The 23,699-nt window shown below is 44.8% G+C and overlaps 1 protein-coding gene and 1 pseudogene across 8 annotated transcripts in view; one reads left to right on the top strand and one right to left on the bottom strand.

The window, feature by feature from the left end:
* The window catches only part of PDZD2 (PDZ domain containing 2), a 472,210-nt gene that overhangs the window by 159,367 nt on the left and 289,144 nt on the right, over nucleotides 1-23,699 (top strand). For all 8 annotated transcript variants that reach the window (XM_054685117.2, XM_016953479.4, XM_054685114.2 and 5 more), the window contains one exon: nucleotides 53-888. In XM_054685117.2, the coding sequence (XP_054541092.2) occupies nucleotides 413-888 (476 nt within the window). In that variant the 5' untranslated portion in view covers nucleotides 53-412. The remainder of the gene's footprint in view (nucleotides 1-52; nucleotides 889-23,699) is intronic.
* LOC112209301 (U6 spliceosomal RNA) lies at nucleotides 21,728-21,823 on the bottom strand (annotated as a pseudogene).

Genomic DNA, 23,699 nt, shown 5'->3' with positions numbered 1-23,699 from the left:
AAGGCTCACTGTTGTAACTGGAGCTTTTTGTGTTTTCCTCTTCCTCTCCCAGGTGTGAATGAGCCCAGGGAAGGACACACAGCCACTGCTGGAGGGATCCTCCATTCCTGTGTCATTTGCCTGGGTCCTGCTGTGAAATGAACCTGGCAGGGACTTGTTAGACACTTCCTTCCTTCCCTCATTGAGCACTCCAGCACCATTGTTCCACAGTTGTTCTAATTGGGTCCTAGCTTCCTCCTGCCAAGGCAAACAGCATAGTCTCGAGTAGGTGTCCCTAGGCTCATCTGCCAGCCTGAACATGAACACAGGCAAAGCTGATGATGGCCAGGGACCCCAGGGGACGTGGGGCCCTGTGGGGTCTGGCCCCCAGGAGCAAGACCTCTGATGATGCTGGTGTCTGGGAGTGAGCACCATGCCCATCACCCAGGACAATGCCGTGCTGCACCTGCCCCTCCTCTACCAGTGGCTGCAGAACAGCCTGCAGGAAGGTGGGGACGGGCCGGAGCAGCGGCTCTGCCAGGCGGCCATCCAGAAGCTGCAGGAGTACATCCAGCTGAACTTTGCTGTGGATGAGAGTACGGTCCCACCTGATCACAGCGCCCCCGAAATGGAGATCTGTACTGTGTACCTCACCAAGGAGCTGGGGGACACAGAGACTGTGGGCCTGAGTTTTGGGAACATCCCTGTTTTCGGGGACTATGGTGAAAAGCGCAGGGGGGGCAAGAAGAGGAAAACCCACCAGGGTCCTGTGCTGGATGTGGGCTGCATCTGGGTGACAGAGCTGAGGAAGAACAGCCCAGCAGGGAAGAGTGGGAAGGTCCGACTGCGGGATGAGATCCTCTCACTGAATGGGCAGCTGATGGTTGGAGTTGATGTCAGTGGGGCCAGGTAAGTAGGGGGAATGCCTGCTGGCACAGGGGCTGGACACGGGAACCCGGTGGTTCCCAGATCTGCAGCTGCAGAGGTTTATGAATCCTGCCAATAAGAAGCTGATGGCATAAGAAATGTCTCATTTAAACCCCCTCATCCATTCAACGCAGCATCACATCTTCAACTGGAGCACCAAAGGTTGGGTCTTGGATGTGTTTTCATCTGCCTATCCCATATCACCTTAGTCCCAGCAACCATGAGGCTCCCAGACTCACAGTCCAGAAGCCCCACCCTGGAAGATCCACTTTGATCTTATCTGAATGCATTGAATACTCTCGAGCATATTTCTGTTTTCTACCCACATGGCCACCCACCACCATATTAAGTTATTGGACTGTCTTCGTGTTTCCCAGGTGAATCAGGGAACAAGACCCCAAGGGCCCCAAGACCATTCTCAGGTTCAGTGATTAACTAGGACTCACAAACTCAGAAAAGCAGTCATATTTCTAGTTTCAGTTCATTACACCGAAAGGACACAGATAAACATCAGCAAATGTAAAAGACACAGAGAGTAGAGTCCGTGGAGAGCAGGCACAAGCTTCCAGTTGTCTCTCCCAGTGGAGTTGTGCAGACGGTGCTCAGTTCTCCCAGCAACGATGTTTGACGCCAACCAGGGACACTCACTCAAATCTTGGTGTCCAAGGTTTTTTCTTGGGGGTGGGTCATGTAAGCGTGGAGTACCTGTGTGGTTGAGCTTAGCTACTCCTCTCCAGTCCCTCCAGAGGTCAAACTAATGCCACATGACCCAAGTCTTCTACCATAAGTCATATTCTTAGCATAAACTCTCTGACAAGGCCAAACACCCCCAGGTATACAAAGACACTATTGTCAAGCAGGATATTCTAAGGGGTTAGATCTTATCTCCCAGGAGCCAGTCCTTTCTTTGGAATGCACATGGTCTCAATACCTCACCCCTGGTGAGTTAACCCTTCACTACACATCAGGGTTTTAATGATAGGTATATAGGAAAGAGACTGGGAAAGAGAATTTGAGGATATTCTGAGTGAGATCCATGAATTTTGTCAAGCTTTCAGGGGCTCCTGGGAGTAAGGCTCCTATGTCCTAGAAGGAGAGAATCGTGGAGAGAAGGCCACCTTGAGAAACGTAGTGACCTTTGGATGATGGAGACAGCTCATCCGAGGAGACTCTGCAAGGAGAGAACCAGAGCAGAAATACCTTGACCTTAATCTTCAACCTCCCTCCAGTGTCAGAGCCTCCCATCAGTGGAAACCAGCCAGGGGCAGGGGAGTCCATTGATTTGTCTATATGTGTCAGTGCCCTGGTGCAAAGTGCAGGGTGGAGAAGAATGGAGATTGGATGTGGTGGGTCAACAAGCAGTCATTGGGCACATACAACATGGTCCAAATTCAAATGATCCAGTACATGGAAAGGAAGTAGCACAGAGCTGGCTCACAGGTGTGAGGACTTATGCAGTAGACACTCTCACCAGTATTTCCTTTGGTTTGCCCCTTCAACTGCAGAGATGCTTTTAGCCAATGGCTAGGTGCCTGACTGGCTGTTACTGGGAAAAGCCACTCATTTTCAAGGAGGGATGAAATGATTTTATTTGGGATTAGAGGTTGTTCTCAGAAAAGGAGCAACGCTGACCACCACCAGGCTCAAGATGCTGCAGAGAGTTGAAAAAGTGACTCAGCTTCCTGGAGGCTGGGTCCAGGGTTAGAAGTGGGGATTGCCATGGAGCTGGAGATAGTTCTTTGAAAGTGGTCCCTAAGAGCCCCTACCGTTTGCAGCTATCTGGTTGGAAAGAAGCTGATTCGGATAGAGAGGTAGAAGGAAGATCAGGGAGGGGACATCCAGCAGGAGGACGAAGTAGTCAGGAGCTCCAGCTCCAGAACAGATAACTGGGGCTGCCTCCTTGGGTTCCCTTTACTAGCTGCTTGATCTTGGGAAAATTGTACCTCTTAGCCTCAGATTCCCCATGTGTGAAATGGGAATCATAAGACTGTTGATGCCAATAACTAAATGATTAAATAGTACATATAAAGGGCTCAGCACTATGTCTAGTAAGTAGTAGTCTATATGTATTAATAGCATCATTACTACCATAATGGAGAGTGTTTGGGAGGTTGCTGGAGTCTTTAGGAGGCAAAGTTTTCTTTCCCGGCCTCTAAGAACCTATCTACCCCTGGGATGAGATGACTTTCCAGCTACCAATGGAGGATTCCTTGATGTTTTCATTTACTTGCTGGGGCAGTGATAGGATGATGCCCAGTTTTGCAAAGAAAGATTAAGAGGAATAGAAGGTGATGGGCCAGGGTCATGACAGAAGGTGGAACATAGAACTAGAATCTTTATTGAAGCTCTGAAGAAGGATCACATGTGGTGTGATGGAGGGAGCAGTGGACTGGGTTTGGGATTCCAGGTTCTCTCCAAGGTCTTCTAGCAACTAGCTTTGGGACCCTAGGTAAGTTTGTTGGGATGGTGGTATTGGGGTGGGAGGGAGGTTCGCTGTAGCTGCCTATGCTAAAATACTAGGGGTGAATCTGTGAGACACTTTTTTATCTATCTGAGCTAGTGTTATTGTTCCAGAAGCCCATAGAGGTTTAGTGGTGTTCCTGGGATGCCGCAGTGATAACTGGCAGAGCCGAGGCTCAGGCTCCGTCTCTGACTCCCAGCCAAATGTCCTATTCGGTGCACCACTCCACTTATGGGCACTCCGAAAGAAATGCTTGGATGGGTGTGACCTCTTGGTATCTGGACTCAAATAGCTGAAGCTGAGGAGCTTAGGAAATAGGAATAGGAGAAAATGTCAGGGAATAGACCAGTGGGATTCGTTAATTGTTACAACTGGCTGTTCTATAACGTACCTGAGATTTGTTTTAATCAGATATGGTAAAAGATGCACACATGAGCCGTGCGCGGTGGCTCACGCCTGTAATCCCAGCACTTTGGGAGGCCGAGGCGGGCGGATCACGAGGTCAGGAGATCGGGACCATCGTGGCTAACACGGTGAAACCCCGTGTCTACTAAAAACACAAAAAATTAGCCGGGCGTGGTGGCGGGCGCCTGTAGTCCCAGCTACTTGGGAGGCTGAGGCAGGAGAATGGCCTGAACCCAGGAGGCGGAGCTTGCAGTGAGCCAAGATCGCGCCACTGCACTCCAGCCTGGGCAACAGAGCAAGACTCTGTCTCAAAAAAAAAAAAAAAAAAAAAGACGCACACATGGAAATGGCTGTCACGAAGTCTCAGATCTGTAGAAACAGGAGGCACGCCACACCACACAGGGCTACACAGGGAAGTGCAGGGGTCAGTGAGGAGGCAGAGAAGAGAGAGGAGAGCATGGCCCAGAGCCTTTATTTTATTTTATTTTTTATTTTTTTGTTGCAGACAGCATCTTACTCTTATCACCCAGGCTGGAGTGCAGAGCCACAGTCATAGCTCACTGCAGCCTTGAACTCCTGGGCTCAAAGGATCCTCCCACCTTAGCTTCTCTAGTAACTGTGTCTGCAGGTGTGCACCACTGCATCTGGCTTTTTTTTTTTTTTTTTTTTTTTTTTTTGTAGAGACGGTATCTTACTATGTTGCCCAGGCTGGTCTCAAACTCCTGGCCTCAAGTGATCCTCCCACCTCATCCTCCAAAAGTGTTAGGATTACAGGTGTGAGTCACTGCACCCGTGGGGCTCCATAGGCTTTATTGAGGTTTTCATGGGAAGGAACAGAGGAGGCAGGGTAGGTGGCTGAGTGTGCTTAGGATTGGATAGTTTGAATAATTTCAGTAGGCTCCAGACTATATGGTCCTTAGTTGTCCCGGTGTCTGGCCCTGGAGTGATTTGAGGCAGGGAGAATATTGGCTTGGTGTGTGAGTTTGATAAAGGAGATAATTGGGTATGGCTCTGGGTTGGTTGGTTTGTATGTTAAAGCTCTACTCACAAGGGAGTCCTTTGCTATCTTTAGGAATCAGCCACCCCTGGGAGGGGCAGCCTGTTGATGTTCAAGACTCCAAATGTCAGAGCATCAAGAATACAGAAAATAGGGGCAAGGTAGCTGACGCCTGTAATTTCAGCACTTTGGGAGGCCGAGATGGGAAGATTGCTTGAGCCCAGGGGTTCAAGACCAGCCTGGGCAACATGGCAAGTCCCCATCTCTATAAAAAAAATTTTTTTAATTAGCTGGGCATGGTGGTGCACACCTGTAGTCCCAGCTACTCGAGAGGCTGAGGTGGGAGGATTGCTTAAGCCCAGGAGGTCAGTCGAGGCTGCAGTGAGCCATGTTTGCACCACTGTACCCTAGCCTGGGCAACACAGCAAGACCCTGCCTCCAAAAAAAAAAGGATACAGAAAATAAGAACATATAATGAAAACGCTGGGCTTCTGGAAACCTTCCACAGCTGAGGAAGTAAAATCTCGTTTAGCGGTCAGCAGTCATGACTTTGAAGTTCCTTTCTGTGTTGAAGCAGCCGTGTGTGTGCTAGACGATGAAAGCCAGGTGAAAGAGGGTGTATCCTGAAGCCACTGAGATGTAGTGGTAGGAGAAAGGGAAGGCCAACACCTATTACTTGGTCTTCATGAAAGAGAGCTTGAAATTGAATCAAGTAATGAGGCAAGGAATCCTCAAGTCCTGGGCTCCTATTGCCTTATAACAATCAAGGAGTTAACAAGACAGACTAGCTTGATTTTTCACTCCCTATTTCTCTTGAATAATTACAAGAAGTACCATTTATTGAGCAGTTTCTACCGTAGAGGATGTCTGCCAGCCGCTGTCTCATTTAATAGCGACCACAATTCCGTAAAGGACAGCCTTTGATGAGAAACCTTGGCTGAATATCACTTCCCCACGGTCACCTAAGTAAGAGGCAAAATTAGATTTGAACCCAAGTCCTTCTGGCTCCATTGTCTGTATTCCTAACCACTGCATTGTACGACCTCAACTTCTGCACCAGATCTGTACTTTGGTCCTTGTGCGATACTACCTCAACTTCTGCACCAGATCTGTACTTTGGTCCTTGTGCGATCTGGTGCATAATTTCATGGATGGTTTACATCTTCACAAAATACCTCCTCAGTATAATCACAGACACCAGGGAAGAAAATGACTTATGAAGAACAAACTATAAGGTTTCTTTTCTACCTGCCCAAACTGACAAGGAAAACAAGCCCCCTGCTTCATCTTGTACAAGGAAGCCCGGCCAGGCGTGGTGGCTCATGCCTATAATCCCAGCACTTTGGGAGGCCAAGGCGGGTTGGTCACCTGAAGTCAGGAGTTTGAGACCAGCCTGGCCAACATGGCGAAACCCTGCCTCTACTAAAAATACAATAAATTAGCCAGGTGTGGTGGTGCATGCCTGTAATCCCAGCTACTCGGGAGGCTTAGGCAGGAGAATCACTTGAACCCAGGAGGTGGATGTTGCAGTGAGCCTAGATTGTGCCGCCATTGCACTCCAGCCTGGGCAACAGAGCAAGACTCTGTCTCAAAATAAATAAAATAAAAGGAAGCCCAATTGTAATATAGACTCCTTTTGGCAAACTTAGCTCTAGCCAGAGCTTCGGGACTAGAAGCACTTTGCAATTTAGGTAGTAGGGATTTGAAAGTGTTTTGAATGTTCTCAAGTGTTCCTTTTCACTCTTTGTGACTGACTGTTTCCTTCAGTGCTAAATTTTCCCACCTACCTATGTGAGTTTTGTCTTAAAAAGTGGTAAGCAGAAATTAGAGTTCTGTACAGACCCCAGTGTACCTCTCTGCCTCCCAGCAAATGGTTCCTCGGTTGATGGTTGCCTGTTCACTCTTACTTGTAAGCAGTGGGTTTCAGGGGTCAACACACCAACTTACCTGCCAGCGTGATAAATGGTCCACACTAGCATATACAGCTGTCGTATGAAGGACTCTCTTGCAATCTCTTCTGCTCCCTGTCTGGAGTTTGATTTTGAATTCAAAACTACCTTAGATGATGTTATGGGTTGAATTATGTCCCCCCAAAATTCATATGTTGAAGTCCTAGCCCCCAGAATATGACCTTATTTAGAAATAGGGTCATTGCAGGAATAATTAGTTAAGATGAGGTCCTGCCGGAGTAGGTTGGCCCCTATTCCAGGATAACTGTTGTCTTTATAAAAAGGGCAAATTCGGACACAGACTCAACACAGGAGTAACACCATGTGTGATTGGAGTTATGCTGCTGAAAGCCAAGGAACGACCAGAAGCTGGGAGAGAGGCTTGGTACAAACCCTTTCCTAGCCTCTCCAAACTAGGGGAGCTTGGCTCTGCTGACACCTTGAGCTGCAGCGTCTCACCTCTAAAACTGTGACACAGTAAATCCCTGTTGCTTAAGCCTCCTGGTTTGTGGTCGCCCTAGAAAACTACTAGTACAGGTGACATTTTGTCCCTGTCACCTTATAGGAGTCCATTTTTCGGATGATTTCCTCCCCGACACTGGACACTTTAGAGCACTGTGGATGTTTTTTGATGAGGACACTCTGAGAACCATGTGTGTGTTAACTGTGAAAGGAGCAGTTACAGTATGTGGAAGATGAGGTCATGATTTGCTTATTTCAAAAATTAGTTTAGGGTCGATTTGGAATGTCCATCCTTTGAGAAAGAACAAAAAATTCAAGGCCATGGGTTTGACAGAACTTCTGTACCCCAGACCCGCTTTAGAGCCTAAACCTGTGACTGCCTCCAAATTACAGACCCCGTTCCTGATTCCTACCTTTTCACTGGCTGGCACTCCTGATCCCTAGTAATCCTGGGAAGCCTTCATTCTTTTGAGTGTTAGCAGCTTTGTCCTGGTGGGAACTTCTAGAGAACTTTCTGGGAAGGGGAGGTATTCATGGTGTTTGATGTCACGTGCCCCATCTTGAAGGCATGGCTGATAACTCATGGAGGAAAGTTTTTGTTTGTGAGCTCCATCACATCCACTCTGGGGACTTTCTGGAATGTTCTACTTACTTGTTTGGTGCAGGGAGAACTGGGAAGGTTTTCTAGATTCATTCCTACAAAGGAATACTTTGTAACGCCAGTCACTCCCTAGCTTTCTATAAGTAAACCAGATCTGTTCCCTAAGGACAGATTGTTCCAAATTGGTCGCAAAATATGGAATTAATTAAAACAAAACCCACACACCAAAACAGAAACAAATGTCTTTTCTGAAAAGTAAAAGTCTTTTCGCTTAAAACACATTTTTGCAGAATGTAAACTTTGGGCGTCTTTGTTTTTTTTTGTTTTTTTTTTTTTTTTAAGACGGAGTTTCACTCTTGTTGCCCAGGCTGGAGTGCAACGGTGCGATCTCGACTCACTGCAACCTCCACCTCCCGGGTTTAAGTGATTCTGCTGCCTCAGCCTCCTGAGTAGCTGGGATTACAAGTGCCTGCCATTATGCCTGGCTAACTTTTTGTATTTTTAGTAGAGACGGGGTTTCACCATGTTGGCCAGACTGGTCTTGAACCTCTGACCTCAGGTGATCCACCCATCTCAGCCTCCCAAAGTGCTGGGATTACAGGCATGAGCCACTGCACCCGGCCATCTTTGTACATTAATAAACGTGAGCAGAGCACAGTGCAAAGAATGCGGGCCTTGGAGAGAGGTGTGTCTGGCTTTTGGACCCACTTAGTGGGTGTGTGATGGGGGCAGGTGACCTCAGCCACAGGCTGTTGCTGCTACTTCCCTAAAGGGGTTGTTGAGTGGATGACAGATGATTTACCTAATGTACTGAATACAGCATCTGGCACATGGTAGATGTTCAGCCAGAGGTAACTTGTAACACCCCACCCAGTCAGCCTCAGGCAACCTGGACCCAGAGCACAGCATGCATCTGAGAAAAGCCCTTTGAGTTTGAGGGAGAGAGAAGAGCCTCAAACTCTGCCTGTTCACTCCACAGGGAAGACAAAGAATAATCTTTGGTCCAGACACTGGGGTCCATTCCAATATTGAGCGAGTGGCGTGGCATGGGGACCCACCATTTGGAAGGGATGCTGGCGGATGCAAGAACCGGGTCCCGGAGCCTGCAGGGCCTGACAGCACCTTTGAGTTCCGGGAGTGTGAGAAGTCTGTGTGGTCCTAGAAGAGGGGCCAGGATGCTGGGCTGGCAGGAGGGGGCTGGGGGGCTCAGGGTGACAGGCCAATTGGTACGGAAGTATGACATGCTGTGAGGACCAGTGGAATGTCAGCCCTGGTCAGAAGTCACCTTCAGCACAGTACCCGCTGCCTTGAACTTGCATGTAAAATTAAATTTAGGGTTGTTGCAAGCTTAGGCTCTGGTTACCCATGGCAACCTTGAGTTCTGTCTGCATTATAGCAGATTTTAAACAGTGTCAAGAGGCTGCTAGAAGGTGTTACTTGGAAAAATGACTGCAGGTAGTGATGTAGGTAGGAGATGGTAGAGAGAAAGAATTGCCAATTGTAGCTTGATACTGTAGTCTCTGGGGCCATTTAGCATAAGGGTCCTGCCTACCTGAATATGCTCAAAGGTGCCTGACGCTCTGTGCAGGACTGGATATATAGTAAGAGGTCGTCATCACCATGACTTAGAGACATTAAGGAAAGGTGAAATTATACTCAGCTTGCTGTTTAAAAAGCCAGAGAAGCATGTAATACCCTTTAGAAAGATTTCCCTTACCGGTTAAAACGAAAACAAGTTTCAGCATTTAAAATTCAATTATGTGGAAAACCTGCCATGTGGAACAGCCCATTCCCCAAGGATGAAGTGTAAATGAAGCATTATGGACTGTTTGTTCGTGACCCGCTTCATTCCTTTCAGACTGCTGTCTCCACGTGCTGTTTCACTCCAGGACTTGGTTTCTGGAAGGTATCCCAGGGTTCATCCAAGTCCTGTTTTCTCACTCTACCAAGGTGGAAACTGAGGCTTCAGGAGGTGGTTTCCTGGGGTCAAGTATCATCTTAGAGAAGAGTGACGCCTAGAATTCATGCCCTCTGACTCAAATTCTAGAATGTTTTCTTTAACATCATAAATAACAACTAATGAGGCTGGGCATAGTGGCTCATGCCTGTAATGCCAGCACTTGGGGAGGCTGAGGCGGGTGGATCACTTGAGGTCAGGAGTTTGAGACCAGCCTGGCCAACATAGTGAAACCCCATCTCTACTAGAAATACAAAAAATTAGCTGGGCATGGTGGCACACACACCTGTAGTTCCTGCTATTCAGGAGGCTGAGGCAGGAGAATCGCTTGAACTGGGAGGCGGAGGTTGCAGTGAGCTGAGATCACACCACTGCACTCCAGCCTGGGCAACAGAGCACGACTCCGTCTCAAAAAAAAATAATAATAAAAATAACTAATGAAATTAGGATGGTTTTTTAACAGTTTATTATTTACATAAAAACATAGAAAATTTATGTTTTTACCTGTTCTGAAAATGGATAGTTACATCTAGAACCTTCCATCTCAACAAGAGTGTAGCTTATAGCTGCCTCCTAAGAGTGTGGCGATGGCCATTGGAGAGGACAGTGGGAGCTTGCTTTCCTCACCTCTTGGGAGTGCCATCTGACAAGCTGTGAGGATCTGAGGGCTGTCGCCTGCCATCTTGTGGTTGAAATCGAGCACAGTGAGAGAAAGTGCTGGGAGCCCCAGTCCAGTTTATTATTCACAGGCTGTGTGTGTTTCACCGCCGTGCTGTTTGGCTGATGTTTTCAGCCTTCAGAGCTCTCTCTTGAATGGCAACATCTGAGCTATCCTCTCCTGTCTGTGACTGGTGTTTTTTCCTGTGGCCCTGGGAGGTGCCCCATTCGAGTCCCTTCACACACACAGCCTCGGCCCTCAGGCGTCGCACTAATGAATGAGGAGCTGATCTGAGAAATCCACCTGTGCTAAGCTCTTGGTGATGGATGACAGAGGGGAGTTATTCGTTCCCAGCTTCTCTAACTCTGTTCTGGAATCAGAAGCCTTTTAAGGAAAGCGTGAGCAGCAAGACAATTTCCAACACTACAATGGCCAGTGGGGTGGGTTCTTCCAGAAAACTGGCAAACTTGGCCACACCCTCCGTCGCAGCCCACAGATCATTGTTGAAAGCCACATGCACAGCTGCTTTTCAGGGTCCACTTGTTTTTATGAGGGAAGAGATTCCATAAAAAGAGCGACTTTCCATCATTTAAAGAGGATTGAGGTTTCAGAGCCAGATCCAGAGATGCTCTTTAATTTTATCCCAGTGACCTGCTCCTCCTCTGGTACCCTGGTCACAACCTTTCTGAATGGGGGCAGCACAGCCCCTGGGTGATTAACTTGAGCCATGGAAGATGGAAAACCCAAATACCTACATAAGACACTCGCTTTTAAACTCTTAGCACTACTTTCGGGAATTGTAATGGTAATTGTAAACCATACAGAGAAGAAAGATAAAAGCATCTTAGTGTGGTTATAGTGTTACTGGTCCAACTTCATACCCTTCTATAGGCACCCCCGGGCCATTTTCAGCAATCCTGACTTCTACTTTATCTTTTGTGTCCAGGTACTAAATACGTTATGAACATTTTTATTCTCTCGTTTTGAGCACCAAATGCCCTCAAAATGGCTTTTTTTTTTTTCTTCTCCAGAGATTTTTTTTTTTTTTTTTGGGATGGAGTCTTACTCTGTCGCCCAGGCTGGAGTGCAGTGGTGCGATCTCCGCTCACTGCAAGCTCTGCCTCCCGGGTTCATGCAATTCTCCTGCCTCAGCCTCCCGAGTAGCTGGGACTACAGGTGCCCACCACCACGCCTCGCTAAATTTTTGTATTTTTTTAGTAGAGACGGGGTTTCACTGTGTTACCCAGGATGGTCTCGATCTCCTGACCTTGTGATCCGCCCACCTTGGCCTCCCAAAGTGCTGGGATTACAGGCTTGAGCCACCACGCCCGGCCGCCTCCAGAGATTTTTGAACTTCAGGCTTTGGCACCTGTTTTGGCCCTTGGCCCTTTCTTAGTTACTGTGGAAGCAGAGGCAGGTAACCGACTGCAATGAGTAGGTGAGCCGTTCCTATGAACTTCACTCCCATTCCACCTGGGTTTGCCGAGTACAGAAATGAACAGACTTGCGCTTGCATCTTCTGGTGTTGGAGGGCACCAATATCAAAAGGTGACCTCTTGCTGGAGGACAACAATATCTGCTATTTAAGGACCCAAATATATAACTCTTGTACAATGTAAAATGAAACAAAGCTTTTAAACAGTTATATAGATTTCTTCATGGGATTCTTCTTTGAGATGTGATCTTTCTCCAAAGATTTTGAGGATGAGAGTTTGTTTAAAATGTTCTGAAGCTCTGATACTAGTGGCCTTTTCATTTTTTATTTTTTTGAGACAGAGTCTCGCTGTCGCCTAGGCTGGACAGAGCACAATGGCACAATCTTGGTTGGCTCAATGCAACCTCCGCCTCCAGGTTCAAGCAATTCTTCTGCCTCCAGCTCCGAGGCAGCTGGGACTACAGGTGCACACCATGCCCGGCTAATTTTTTGTATTTTTAGTAAAGACAGGGCTTCACCATGTTGGCCAGGCTGGTCTCGAACTCCTGACCTCAAGTGATCCACCCACCTCGGCCTCCCAAAGTGCTGCTGTTACAGACCTGGCCTTACTAGTGGCTTTTTTGATAACTTGGAATAACAATGTTGAATTATATGGAGCAACAATGTTGAATTGTATGGATCTCTTATCTTTGAGTCACAGAAACTTGGATGCCAGGTCTGCAGTGATGGTATAATAGCTGACTCATCCCTCAGGGCTCTTTGTTCACCAAAGGAAAGATGATTCTATCATTTGCAATGTCTCTGACTTAAATTTAGCCATTTCCTTTTGGGGAGGAAGGCTGGGCTAGTTCCATAGCTGAAGTGCATGTCTCCCCAGCCCTTAGGCTGGACTATAAGGTTGATCAGTTTAAATGAGGCTGGGATTTATTAAGAAATTTTGACCTTGGGAATCACAAATGTATCTTCACAAATATTCCTGAAAGGAGGCCTGAACTATTATGGGGTCGAGGGGAGTGGATAGCCTTAAAATTTCAAGCTCTAGCCAGGCATGGTGGCTCATGCCTGTAATCTCAGCACTTTTGGAGGCCAAGGCAGGTGGATCACTTGAGGTCAGGAGTTGGAGACCAACCTGGCCAACACGGTGAAACCCCATCTCTACTAAAAATACAAAATTTAGCCAGGCGTAGTGGTGCGTGCCTGTAATCCCAGCTACTTGGGAGGCTGAGGCAGGAAAATTGCTTGAACCCAAGAGGTGGAAGTTGCAGTGAGCTGAGATCGTGCCACTGCACTCCAGTCTGGGCAAGAGAGTGAGACTCTGTCTCAAAAATAAATAAATAAATAAATAAAAATTCAAGCTCTGTTAAGTACAGGTCTCTGTTAAATTCCATGGCAAGTCTGGGTTTTTCCCTGACTCAAGGGTTTTATTTAGTCCAGATATCCACTCCTGTGAAGTCCTCATCTGAACCAGTGTAATGGGCAGAAAGAACTTACATAGAAGTCACCAGAAAATGGTTCATGCTCTAGAATGGTGGTTGCTAAGGTGAGAAGCCTGAGAAGATCCATGGGTAAGAGGAAAAATTATCAGTATCCCCAGAAATTTTTTATCTTTAAAAAAATTTGAGTTTGACCAATAATTTAGATATGGATTGACACTGGCTTCCTTGTTCAATCAAATGTCAGAGAGTCCCATTTTCTGTGTAGTCCATGACATATGCTGAGGGAAGGGGAGAAGGTCCACAAAGGCCCCCTCACTGGTTAATATACAACCCTCTTTTTTTTTCTGTCCCCCAGGCTGAAGTGCAGTGACACAATCAAAGCTCACTGCAGCCTTGAACTCCTGGGCTCAAGCAATCCACCTATCTCAGCCTCTCAAGTAGCTGAGACTACAGGTGTGAACCATGGTGCCTGGCCTGTTTAATCCACTTTGGGCTTATGTCAAGGGACTGGAGTTTATGTAGGGTCACCTGATGAAGCGGGTTTATGGATTAAATTATTTTGTTTTAACTGAGTTAACCTTTACCAAATGGGCAGAAAAACTAAAGAAATTTCTTATTTTTATTTTTAATATACAGAGATGAGGGTCTCACTATGTTGTCCAGGCTGTTCTCAAATTCTTGGCCTCAAGAGATCCTCCTATCCCAGCCTCCCGAAGTGCTGGTATTACAGGAGTGAGCCACTGCTCCCGGCCTAAAAATACTACAATTAATGCAGGTGTAAGCAAACAGTAAGAAATGACTGGGTTAACACTTTTCTTCCTGCTACCATGTGCTAGTTATGAAGTAAAACAGTGACAATCTACGTAGACTGAGAAGTCAGACAAAAACATAAAATTCATCAGGAGACTATGTGAAATATAAACTTACAACCACTAGCATTAAAGAAAAACCTCATCCTAAGCATAGATTGTGCCTTATGGTAATACTTGACGATATGAGACCATCATAATTAGCAAGATATTTAAAATCTAAGTATTCACGGCCGGGTGCGGTGGCTCACTCCTGTAATCCCAGCACTTTGGGAGGCCAGGGCAGGTGGATCGCGAGGTCAGGAGATTGAGACCATCCTGGCTAACACGGTGAAACCCCGTCTCTACTAAAAATACAAAAAATTAGCCGGGCATGGTGGCAGGCGTCTATAGTCCAGCTACTCGGGAGGCTGAGGCAGGAGAATGGCGTGAACCCGGGAGGTGGAGCTTGCAGTGAGGGGAGATTGCACCACTGTACTCCAGCCTAGGCGACAGAGCGAGACTCCGTCTCAAAAAAAAAAAAAAAAAAAATCTAAATATTCACAACGTGAATACAAATAGTTTAAAATGTTTTAGCAGTGTTTAAAATTACGTGTTACTAAATCTAGTCCAGGATTTTAGCAAACTGAATATTTAAGAGCCTGTTTTGAGGGTTTTTAAAAACATAATTGCTTAAGGTAAAAAGCTACATACCAGTAGAAAAACAGCCTTCCTGATGTGGTCAAAATAGCTAAAATAATACATGGAAAACAATATAGCTGCAAAATAAAATGTACGGTTTTGTCAGCAAATTCCGATGCACAGATCCACAGATGTGGAAGATGCACAGAAATATTGCTGAAGTTTCAAAGAAAGAGTGTAGTGGGGGAGATCTGCTGGGCAGTTGGACTTAAGTACTGCTGTTTCGCACATGTTCCAATTAAGAGTATTTGCTTGATTCTGGCCAGGCACGGTGGCTCATGCCTGTAATCCGAGCACTTTGGGAGGCCAAGGTGGGCAGATCACTTGAGCCCAAGAGTTTGATAACAGCCAAGTCAACGTGGTGAAACCCCATCTCTATTTTTGTAAAAACTTTTTTAAATAAAAAAGATTTTTAAAAAAGAATATTTGCTTGTGTCTGTTTCAATAATGAAATAGACCTATTTATTTGTGAGGTCACTAAAAGAAAGAGGTACCAGAAAAGATGTATTTTTCAAAATTCAATGCCTTTGTTAGTTAAAACAATGGTTTATGGGAAAATTATATCAGGTAACAAGTAGCTTTAACTAGAATAAAAAGGAATTCAGGATATCCCAATTACACTGATTTGAGTTTTACAAATTATATGTTGATGAAAAGAGTCAAACTTTGTAAAATATTTAGAGTTTTATTCTGAGCCAAATATGAGTGACCAAGGCCTGAGACATAATCTCAAAAGGTCCTGAAAACATGTACCCAAGGTAGGTAGGTTACAGCCTGATTTTACACCTTTTAAGGGGACAGAAGTTACAAACAGACACCAATCAACATGGGGACAGCCTTCCAGGTCAAAGGTGGATTCAAAGATTTTCTGATTGACAATTGGTTGAAAGAGTTATTATCTAAAGACATGGAATTAGCCCTGGTGTCGTGGCTTACGCGTGTAATCCCAGCACTTTGGGAGGCCAAGGCGGGTGGATCACCTGAGGTCAGGAGTTCGAGACCAGCCAGGCCAACATGGTGAAACCTCGTCTCTACTAAAAAAAAAGAGCCAAGCGAGGTGGTGGGTGCCTGTAATCCCAGCAACTTGGGAGACTGAGGCACAAGAATCGCTTGAACCTGGGAGTCAGAGGTTGCAGTGAGCCAAGATTGTGCCACTGCACTCCTGCCTGGGTGACAGCGAGACTCCATCTAAAAAAAAAAAGAAAGAAGGAAAGAAAAAAAGACCTGGAATCAATAGAAAGGAGTGTATGGGTTAAGATAGGCGGTTGTGGAGGCCAAAGTTCTTCCTATGTAGAAGAAGCCTCCAGGTAGCAGGCTTCGGAGAGAATAGATGGCAAGGCCGGGGGCGGTGGCTCATGCCTATAATCCCTACACTTCAGGAGGCTAAAGTGGGTGGATCACCTGAGATCAGGAGTTTGAGACCAGCCTGGCCAACATGATGAAACCCCGTCTCTCCTAAAAATACAAGAAAATGAACTGGATGTGGTGGCAGGCACCTATAATCCTAGCTACTCAGGAGGCCGAGGCGAGAGAATCACTTGAACCCAGGAGGCAGAGGTTTCAGTGAGCTAAGATCGCGCCACTGCACTCCAGCCTAGGCAACAAGAGCAAAACTCTGTCTCAAAAAAGAAAAAAAGAAAAAGAATGGGTGGCAGATGTCTCTTAATCAGATTGTAAAAGGTGCTAGACTCTTAGTTAAATCTCTCCTGGATCAGCAAAAGACCTGGGAAAGGAAGGGGATCCTTTATAGGATGTAGATTTTCCCCACAAGAGACAGCTTTGCAGGGCTGTTTCAAAATATGTCAAAGAGATATATTTTGGAATAAAATGCTTCAATTTCTTTCAGCGCCTGCTGTCTGTCATGTGATGCTATACTAGAGTCAGGTCAGCATCTGGTGTCTTACTGCTACAAAAAGTCTGTTTTGTCTGTCTTGAAGTCTCTATCTTAATGTTAACGCTGGTCTGTTGTGCCTGAATTCCTAAGGGAAGAGAATATAATGAGGCATGTCCTACGCCTTTTTGCCTGTCATGGCCTGAACCAGTTTCTCAGGTTTACTTTGGAATCCCCTTGGCCAAGAAGCAGGGTCCACTTAGTCAGTTGGAGGGCTTAGAATTTTATTTTCGGTTTACATATGAATGTATTAAATAATCACATGAACCCTGAAAATTTTGTAAAAACTTAAATGTGTAAATAAAATTTTTTTTTTAATTTAGGTAAGGTTACAAAAATAGGCCAAGAGCATGAAATTGATTCAGCCATTTCATCCTCTTGGCCTATTTCAGGGAATGATGATGAAAATATCTTACTACATAGAGGTTTGATGTTTATTTCTAAACAAAGCATTTATTAGAGTAATAGAACTTAAACATGACTGGGATTGGGCCAGGCGCAGTGGCTCATGCCTGTAATACCAACATTTTGGGAGGCTGAGGCAGGCGGATCACGAGGTCAGGAGATCGAGACCATCCTGGCTAACACAGTGAAACCGTGTCTCTACTAAAAATACAAAAAATTAGCTGGGCGTGGTGGCAGGTGCCTGTAGTCCCAGCTACTCGGGAGGCTGAGGCAGGAGAATGGCATGAACCTGGGAGGCGGAGCTTGCAGTGAGCCGAGATCGCGGCACTGCACTCCAGCCTGGGCGACAGAGCCAGACTCCATCTCAAAAAAAAAAAAAAAGATGGCTGGGATTTTTCTTCTACGAAAAAGATAGGTGATTCAAATTTGAGGACCTTATCTCTGAAGCCAAGTACAGTAGTTCCCAGTGGCCTCCCTGGAGGCTATTTTTGCAAGGACAAACACATGTCTCTCCAAGGTAAAGATGGTGTTGTAACAATAAATAAGAACTACTTTTCGAAAGAAAGTCATGCTATGCAAAGGGCATTTTCAAGATGGATATTAGGAAATGTTTCCATAGTGATATGACTTTTCTTTTTTTTTACAAAAATGTTAACATTTGCCAACAAAAAGTTTCAGATGCATCTTTAAAATCTTCAGAGCAAAATTTTATATTTTTAAATCTTCCAAAGAATTTTAGAGGAGCTATATGTTAAAAACTATTAAAAGTACAGTAGCTTCAGAGTTTGCAAGAAAAACTTGACAAAGTCAATGCACAATTTCAACCAAAACCAAAGCACAGGTGGTGGATAGGGTTGGAAAATGACTATTATGATTGATTAAATCATAATCAATGCCACTAACATATTTCTTCCATTTGAATCTATGTATCCTTGTGAGGTATCTTCAGCTATGGCAGCTGTTAAAAGCAGCATCCAGGCTGGGCGCCGTGGCTCACGCCTGTAATCCCAGCACTTTGGGAGGTCGAGGCAGATGGATCACGAGGTTAGGAGATCGAGACCATCCTGGCTAGCAGGGTGAAACCCCGTGTCTACTAAAAATACAAAAAATTAGCTGGGCGTGGTGGCAGGCGCCTGTAGTCCCAGCTACTCGGGAGGCTGAGGCAGGAGAATGGCGTGAACCCAGGAGGCGGAGCTTGCAGTGAGCCGAGATCGCGCCACTGCACTCCAGCCTGGGCGACAGAGTGAGACTCCATCTCAAAAAAAAAAAAAAAAAAAAGCATCCAACCTGGTGTGGTGGCTCACACCTGTAATCCCAGCACTTTGGGAGGCTGACGTGGGCAGATTACTTGAGGTCAGGAGTTCAAGAACAGCCTGGCCAACATGGTGAAACCCTGTCTCTACTAAAAATACAAAAATTAGCCGGCCATGGTGGTGGATCCCTGTAATCCCAGCTACTTGGGAGGCTGAGGTGGGAGGATCCCTTGAATCCAGAGGCAGAGGCTGCAGTGAGCTGCGACTGCACCACTGCACTCCAGCCCGGGCAACAGAGCAAGACTCCATCTCAAAAAAAAAAAAAAAAAAAAAAAAAGCACCCATTTGTTATGAAATTACTTGAAGCTATACTTCTGGATTATCACATCCCAAAATGTTAAACCAAGTTTTTGAAAATCTTGAAGTATATTTAACTACATAGCTTTTAAAATATTAAGCACTTCAGGTTAAACATATCTATCTATCTATCTATATCTATATCTATCTATATATATATAGATATATTTTTTTTTTTTTTTTTTTGAGACAGAGTCTCACTGTCTCACCCAGGCTGGAATGCAGTGGTGCAATCTCGGCTCACTGCAGCCTCTGCCTCCCGGGTTCAAGCAATTATCCTGCCTCAGCCTCCCAGGTAGCTGGGACTACTGGCGCACACCACCACGTCTGGCTAATTTTTGTATTTTTGGTAGAGACAGGATTTCACCATGTTCGTAAGGCTGGCCTTTAATTCACGACCTCAGGTGATCCGCCTGCCTTGGCCTCCCGAAGTACTGGGATTACAGGCGTGAGCCACTGCACCTGGCCATTTTTTTTTTTTTTTTTTTTTTTTTTTTAGACAAGGTCTGTGTCTGTCACCCAAGCTGGAGTGCAATGGCACGATCATGGCTCACCTCAGCCTCAACTTCCCAGACTCAGGTGATCCTCCCACCTCAGCCTCACGAGTAGCTGGGACTACAGGTGCGTGTCACCAGGCCTGGCTAATGTTTTGTGGTTTTTTTTAGAGATGGGGTTTCGCTATGTTGCCAAGGCTGGTCTTGAACTCCTGGGCTCAAGCAATCCACCTTCCTCAGCCTCCCAAAGTGTTGCGATTATAGGCGTGAGCCACCACACCCAGCCTCTCAATTTTCGTTTTTTACTGACAGGCATGAAAAAATCAAAATTTCGAAAGTAGTCATCTCACAAGTAGAGAGTTTAGCCCTGTCCTCCTAGGGAAGGTGTCTCTTTTGAGATCTACAGGATCTAGATGTCTCTCATCCACCCTGTGCCTGCCACCCATCCTCCCCAGAGAACTGGTTTTCTTTGGGATCTGCAAACCAGACCTTCCAACTTCTCCACCCTAGTTTCTCCTCTCTTGTTCTCTAGGTCTGACCCTTGAGTTCCCAAGGAGAGGAGTCAGTGTGTCCTGGCCAGCTACCCTACCAGGCACAGATGCACTGGCACCTCTTGCTGAGTGCTTGCTCCCTAGACCATTTGCAAGCTCTCTGTGGCTCGTTCTTCTCCTGTTTATTCATTTTAGAACAACATATTTATAATTCTATCACTTAATTCCTCAGATACCCCGTCTCTCCTCCCACACTAATTTTTATTTATTTCAATGGCAACATTAAAACAGCATTTTAAAGAAAAGAACAACTTGTGATTCGCCTACACTAATTCTCCATTAATTTAATTTTTCTATGTTAAGATCTAATCTGTGACCATGTGCCTACAGCTCTATCATGCTAACTCAACAGATATAACTTTTCTGTTTCCTTCTAATCTATGTTCATTTGCAATATATATATTTTCAGACTACCTTTGTTGATTATTTTCATTGGAAAAGATTGTTTTACCATGTGCATGAGATAGAATGGAAGGACAGTGAGTGAAAAGTTTCCTCAGTTCAGACCTCCATTCTCTTGTCACTACAACCAGCTATACCCCGAGCCTCACTCTGTTACCAGTATCTTTCCAAGGATTCTCTAAGCATCTACAAGTACTCTGTTAACCTCTTTTTTACACAATGGGGCACATGGTCCACACTATTCTGAATCTTAACCTTTTTTAAAAATCTTAAAAACCCATCTTAGCACTTGTTTCAAATCAGAACATGTCACTTTGTCTCTCGTTCTTTTTAACAGCTGTATAGTATCCCACTGGAGGTTCCTCATGTGATTTATTTGATCAGTCACCAACTGGTGGGTGTTTTTATTGTATAGTCTTTTTTGCTGTGTCCAGAATTCTGGGCTGGGTGCGGTGGCCCACACCTGTAATCCCAGCACTTTGTGAGGCTGAGGTGGGTGGATCACCTGAGGTCAGGAGTTCAAGACCAGCCTGACCAATATGGTAAAACCCCGTCTCTCCTAAAAATACAAAAATTAGCTGCGAGTGGTGATGTGCACCTGTAATCCCAGCTACTCAGGAGGCTGAGACAGGAGAGTCGTTCGAACCTGGGAGGCTGAGGTTGCAGTGAGCCGAGATCATGCCACTGCACTCCAGCCTGGGGGACAGAGCAAGACTCTGTCTCAAAAAAAAAAAAAAAAAAAAAAAAGAATTCTGCAATACATTTTATGTTCATATGTCTGTGTATATGTATGAGTATATGTAATGGATACATTCGTAGAAGTGGGATCCTCAAATGAATCACATTTTAAATGTGTTACTCCTATTGCAAATTGCTTTCCCCAAGAGATTATACTAGTTTGTATCCCCAGTGACAATATACAAAAGTGCTGTTTTTCTCACAGCTTCACAAACACCACAGGAATTACTTTGAATCATACTACGTGCAGAATTCTCTATTATCCTTTTCTTACCCACACAATGGGTGGGTTCAGTCACTTGACAGGTGACAGCCTGATGATGACAATGAAGGAGGATTTGGCAAGGGATTTTATTCCTTGCAACAAGTCAAGTAAGGAGAATACCAGGGATAGCTCCCAATGCAGTGCCTCCCCAAGCTGGGGGCTGGGTCCGGTAATGAGGTGTAACCTGATTGGATCTTGCAATGAGGTGATGCTGGGATACTTGATATGACTGGATGTGGCCATGGGGTAATGCCAGAGCTCAATCTGATTGGATTCTGGATCCTGCCATACAGTGTCCCCTTCTTAATTTCATCCCACTCCTCAGCCCAAGCACTTAGGTTCTTCCTGTGGTTGCAGGCTTGGTTCATCTAGGCATGCTGAGGTCACATGACTTGAGGGACCATGGCAAACGAAAAACAGCTCTCCATCTTTTTACATAAAAGTGGAACCAGATTGGTCTGGTGTGGCTACACTTTTTCACTTAACACATTTGAACACGTTCCTCCGTATTAAGTGGTCTTGATAGGTATAATCATCACTGATAATTTAGGTAAGCATGTTCTTTCTGTCCTTGCCAGTTTGTCAGTGTTAACACGGCATTTTTTTTTTTTTTTACTTTTTTTTAATTTTTATTTTTTCATCCTTGGGCTAGGGCCATGCTAATCTTCTCTGTATCGTTCCAATTTTAGTATATGTGCTGCTTAAAATGCTTGTGATCATGACTATTTTTTTTCCTTTTGAACCATCCTTTTAGGACAAATTTCATGGAGTGAAGGTATTAAATCAAAGGACATTTTTGCCAAATTGTTTTATACAAATTATTTTACCAAATTACACCCCTACCAATAATGTATGAATGCCAGAGTGCCAGAAGCATTTCCAGGTTGGGTATTATAATTTAAATTTATGTTTTCTTTATTGAAATATGGCTCATTTTGTAGTTTTAATTTGCACTTATTTGATCAGGAAGTTTGGCCATTTTGCCCTAATTTTTTTTTTTCTATTTTATTTTACTTGTCATCTAAACAATCTATTCATGTCCTTTGTCCATTATCTCTCTTGGGGCCCTCATCTGCAGCATTGGATATGCATTTAAATATTATAGATCTTAATCTTTTTACCCCATGTGGTTAAAATTCTCCTTAATCTTTTAAATGTTGTTATTATTATATGGAAGTTTTAACTGTCTCTGTAGGCAAGTCTGATTTTTTTCTTTTATAATCATCTTTTCACTTCTTCAGATCTTAGGATGATGTCATTTTCCCAAAGACCCACAACTCTCTTCTACCAATTTTAGTGATTACGTTTTTAAATTTATCTTTAAAATTTAAATTTAAATTTAATGGGCATTTATTTTGATGGAAATTATAAATCTAATTTTTTTGTAAATTACTATCTGATTATCTAAATACCATGTAATCATTAATTTTTCTCAATTTGTGAGGTTTGAGTTATTATTATTTTTTTTTTTGAGATGGAGTCTCACTCTGTCACAAGGCTGGAGTGCAGTGGCGCGATCTTGGCTCACTGCAACCTCCGTCTCCCAGGTTCAAGTGATTTTCCTGCCTCAGCCTCCTGAGTAGCTGGGACTACAGGCGTGCACCACCACACTCAGCTAATTTTTGTATTTTTAGTAGAGACGGGGTTTCACCATGTTGGCCAGGATGGTCTCGATCTTTTGACCTCATGATCTACCTGCCTCGGCCTCCCAAAGTGCTGGGGTTACAGGCGTGAGCCACTGCGCCCGGCCATGATTTTTTTTTTATTACACTTTAAGTTCTGGGATACGGGTGCAGAATGTGCAGATTTGTTACATAGGTATACATGTGTCATTGTGATTTGCTGCGCCCATCAAGCCGTCATCTAGGTTTTAAGCCCCACATGCATTAGCTATTTGTCCTATGCTCTCCCTCCCCTTACCCCCCATCCCCCAATAGGCTCCAGTGTGTGATGTTCTCCTCCCTGTGTCCATGTGTTCTCATTGTTCAACTCCCACTTATGAGTGAGAACATGCGGTGTTTGGTTTTCTGTTCCTGTGTTAGTTTGCTGAGAATGATGGTTTCTAGTTTCATCCATGTCCCTGCAAAGGACATGAACTCATCGTTTTTTATGGCTGCATAGTATTCCATGGTGTATATGTGCCACATTTTCTTTATCCAGTCTATCATTGATGGGCATTTGGGCTGGTTCCAAGTCTTTGCTACTGTAAATAGTGCTGCAATAAACATATGTGTGCATGTGTCTTTATAGTAGAATGAGTTATAATCCTTTGGGTATATACCCAGTAATGGGATGATTTATTATGATTTATATGTGTACATACACAAACTTTTTTTCACGCAATCTTTTTTTTTTTTTTTTTTTGAGAGAGCGTCTCACTTTGTCACCCAGGCTGGAGTGCAGTGGCATGATCTCAGCTCACTGCAACGTCTTGGGCTCAAGTGATCCTCCCACCTCAGCCCCCCAAGTAGCTAGGACTACAGGTGCACACCACCACACCTGGCTAATTTTTTTGTAGTTTTTTTTTTTTTTCCAAATCAATAGGTCTTTTATTGTATCATTTAAATATCACATATAGGTCTTAGG

Source organism: Pan troglodytes, chromosome 4, assembly GCF_028858775.2.
Source record: "Pan troglodytes isolate AG18354 chromosome 4, NHGRI_mPanTro3-v2.0_pri, whole genome shotgun sequence".
Lineage (NCBI taxonomy): Eukaryota > Metazoa > Chordata > Mammalia > Primates > Hominidae > Pan > Pan troglodytes.
Note: the sequence above shows the minus strand (reverse complement) of the source record. Positions and strands in the feature narration are given on the sequence as shown.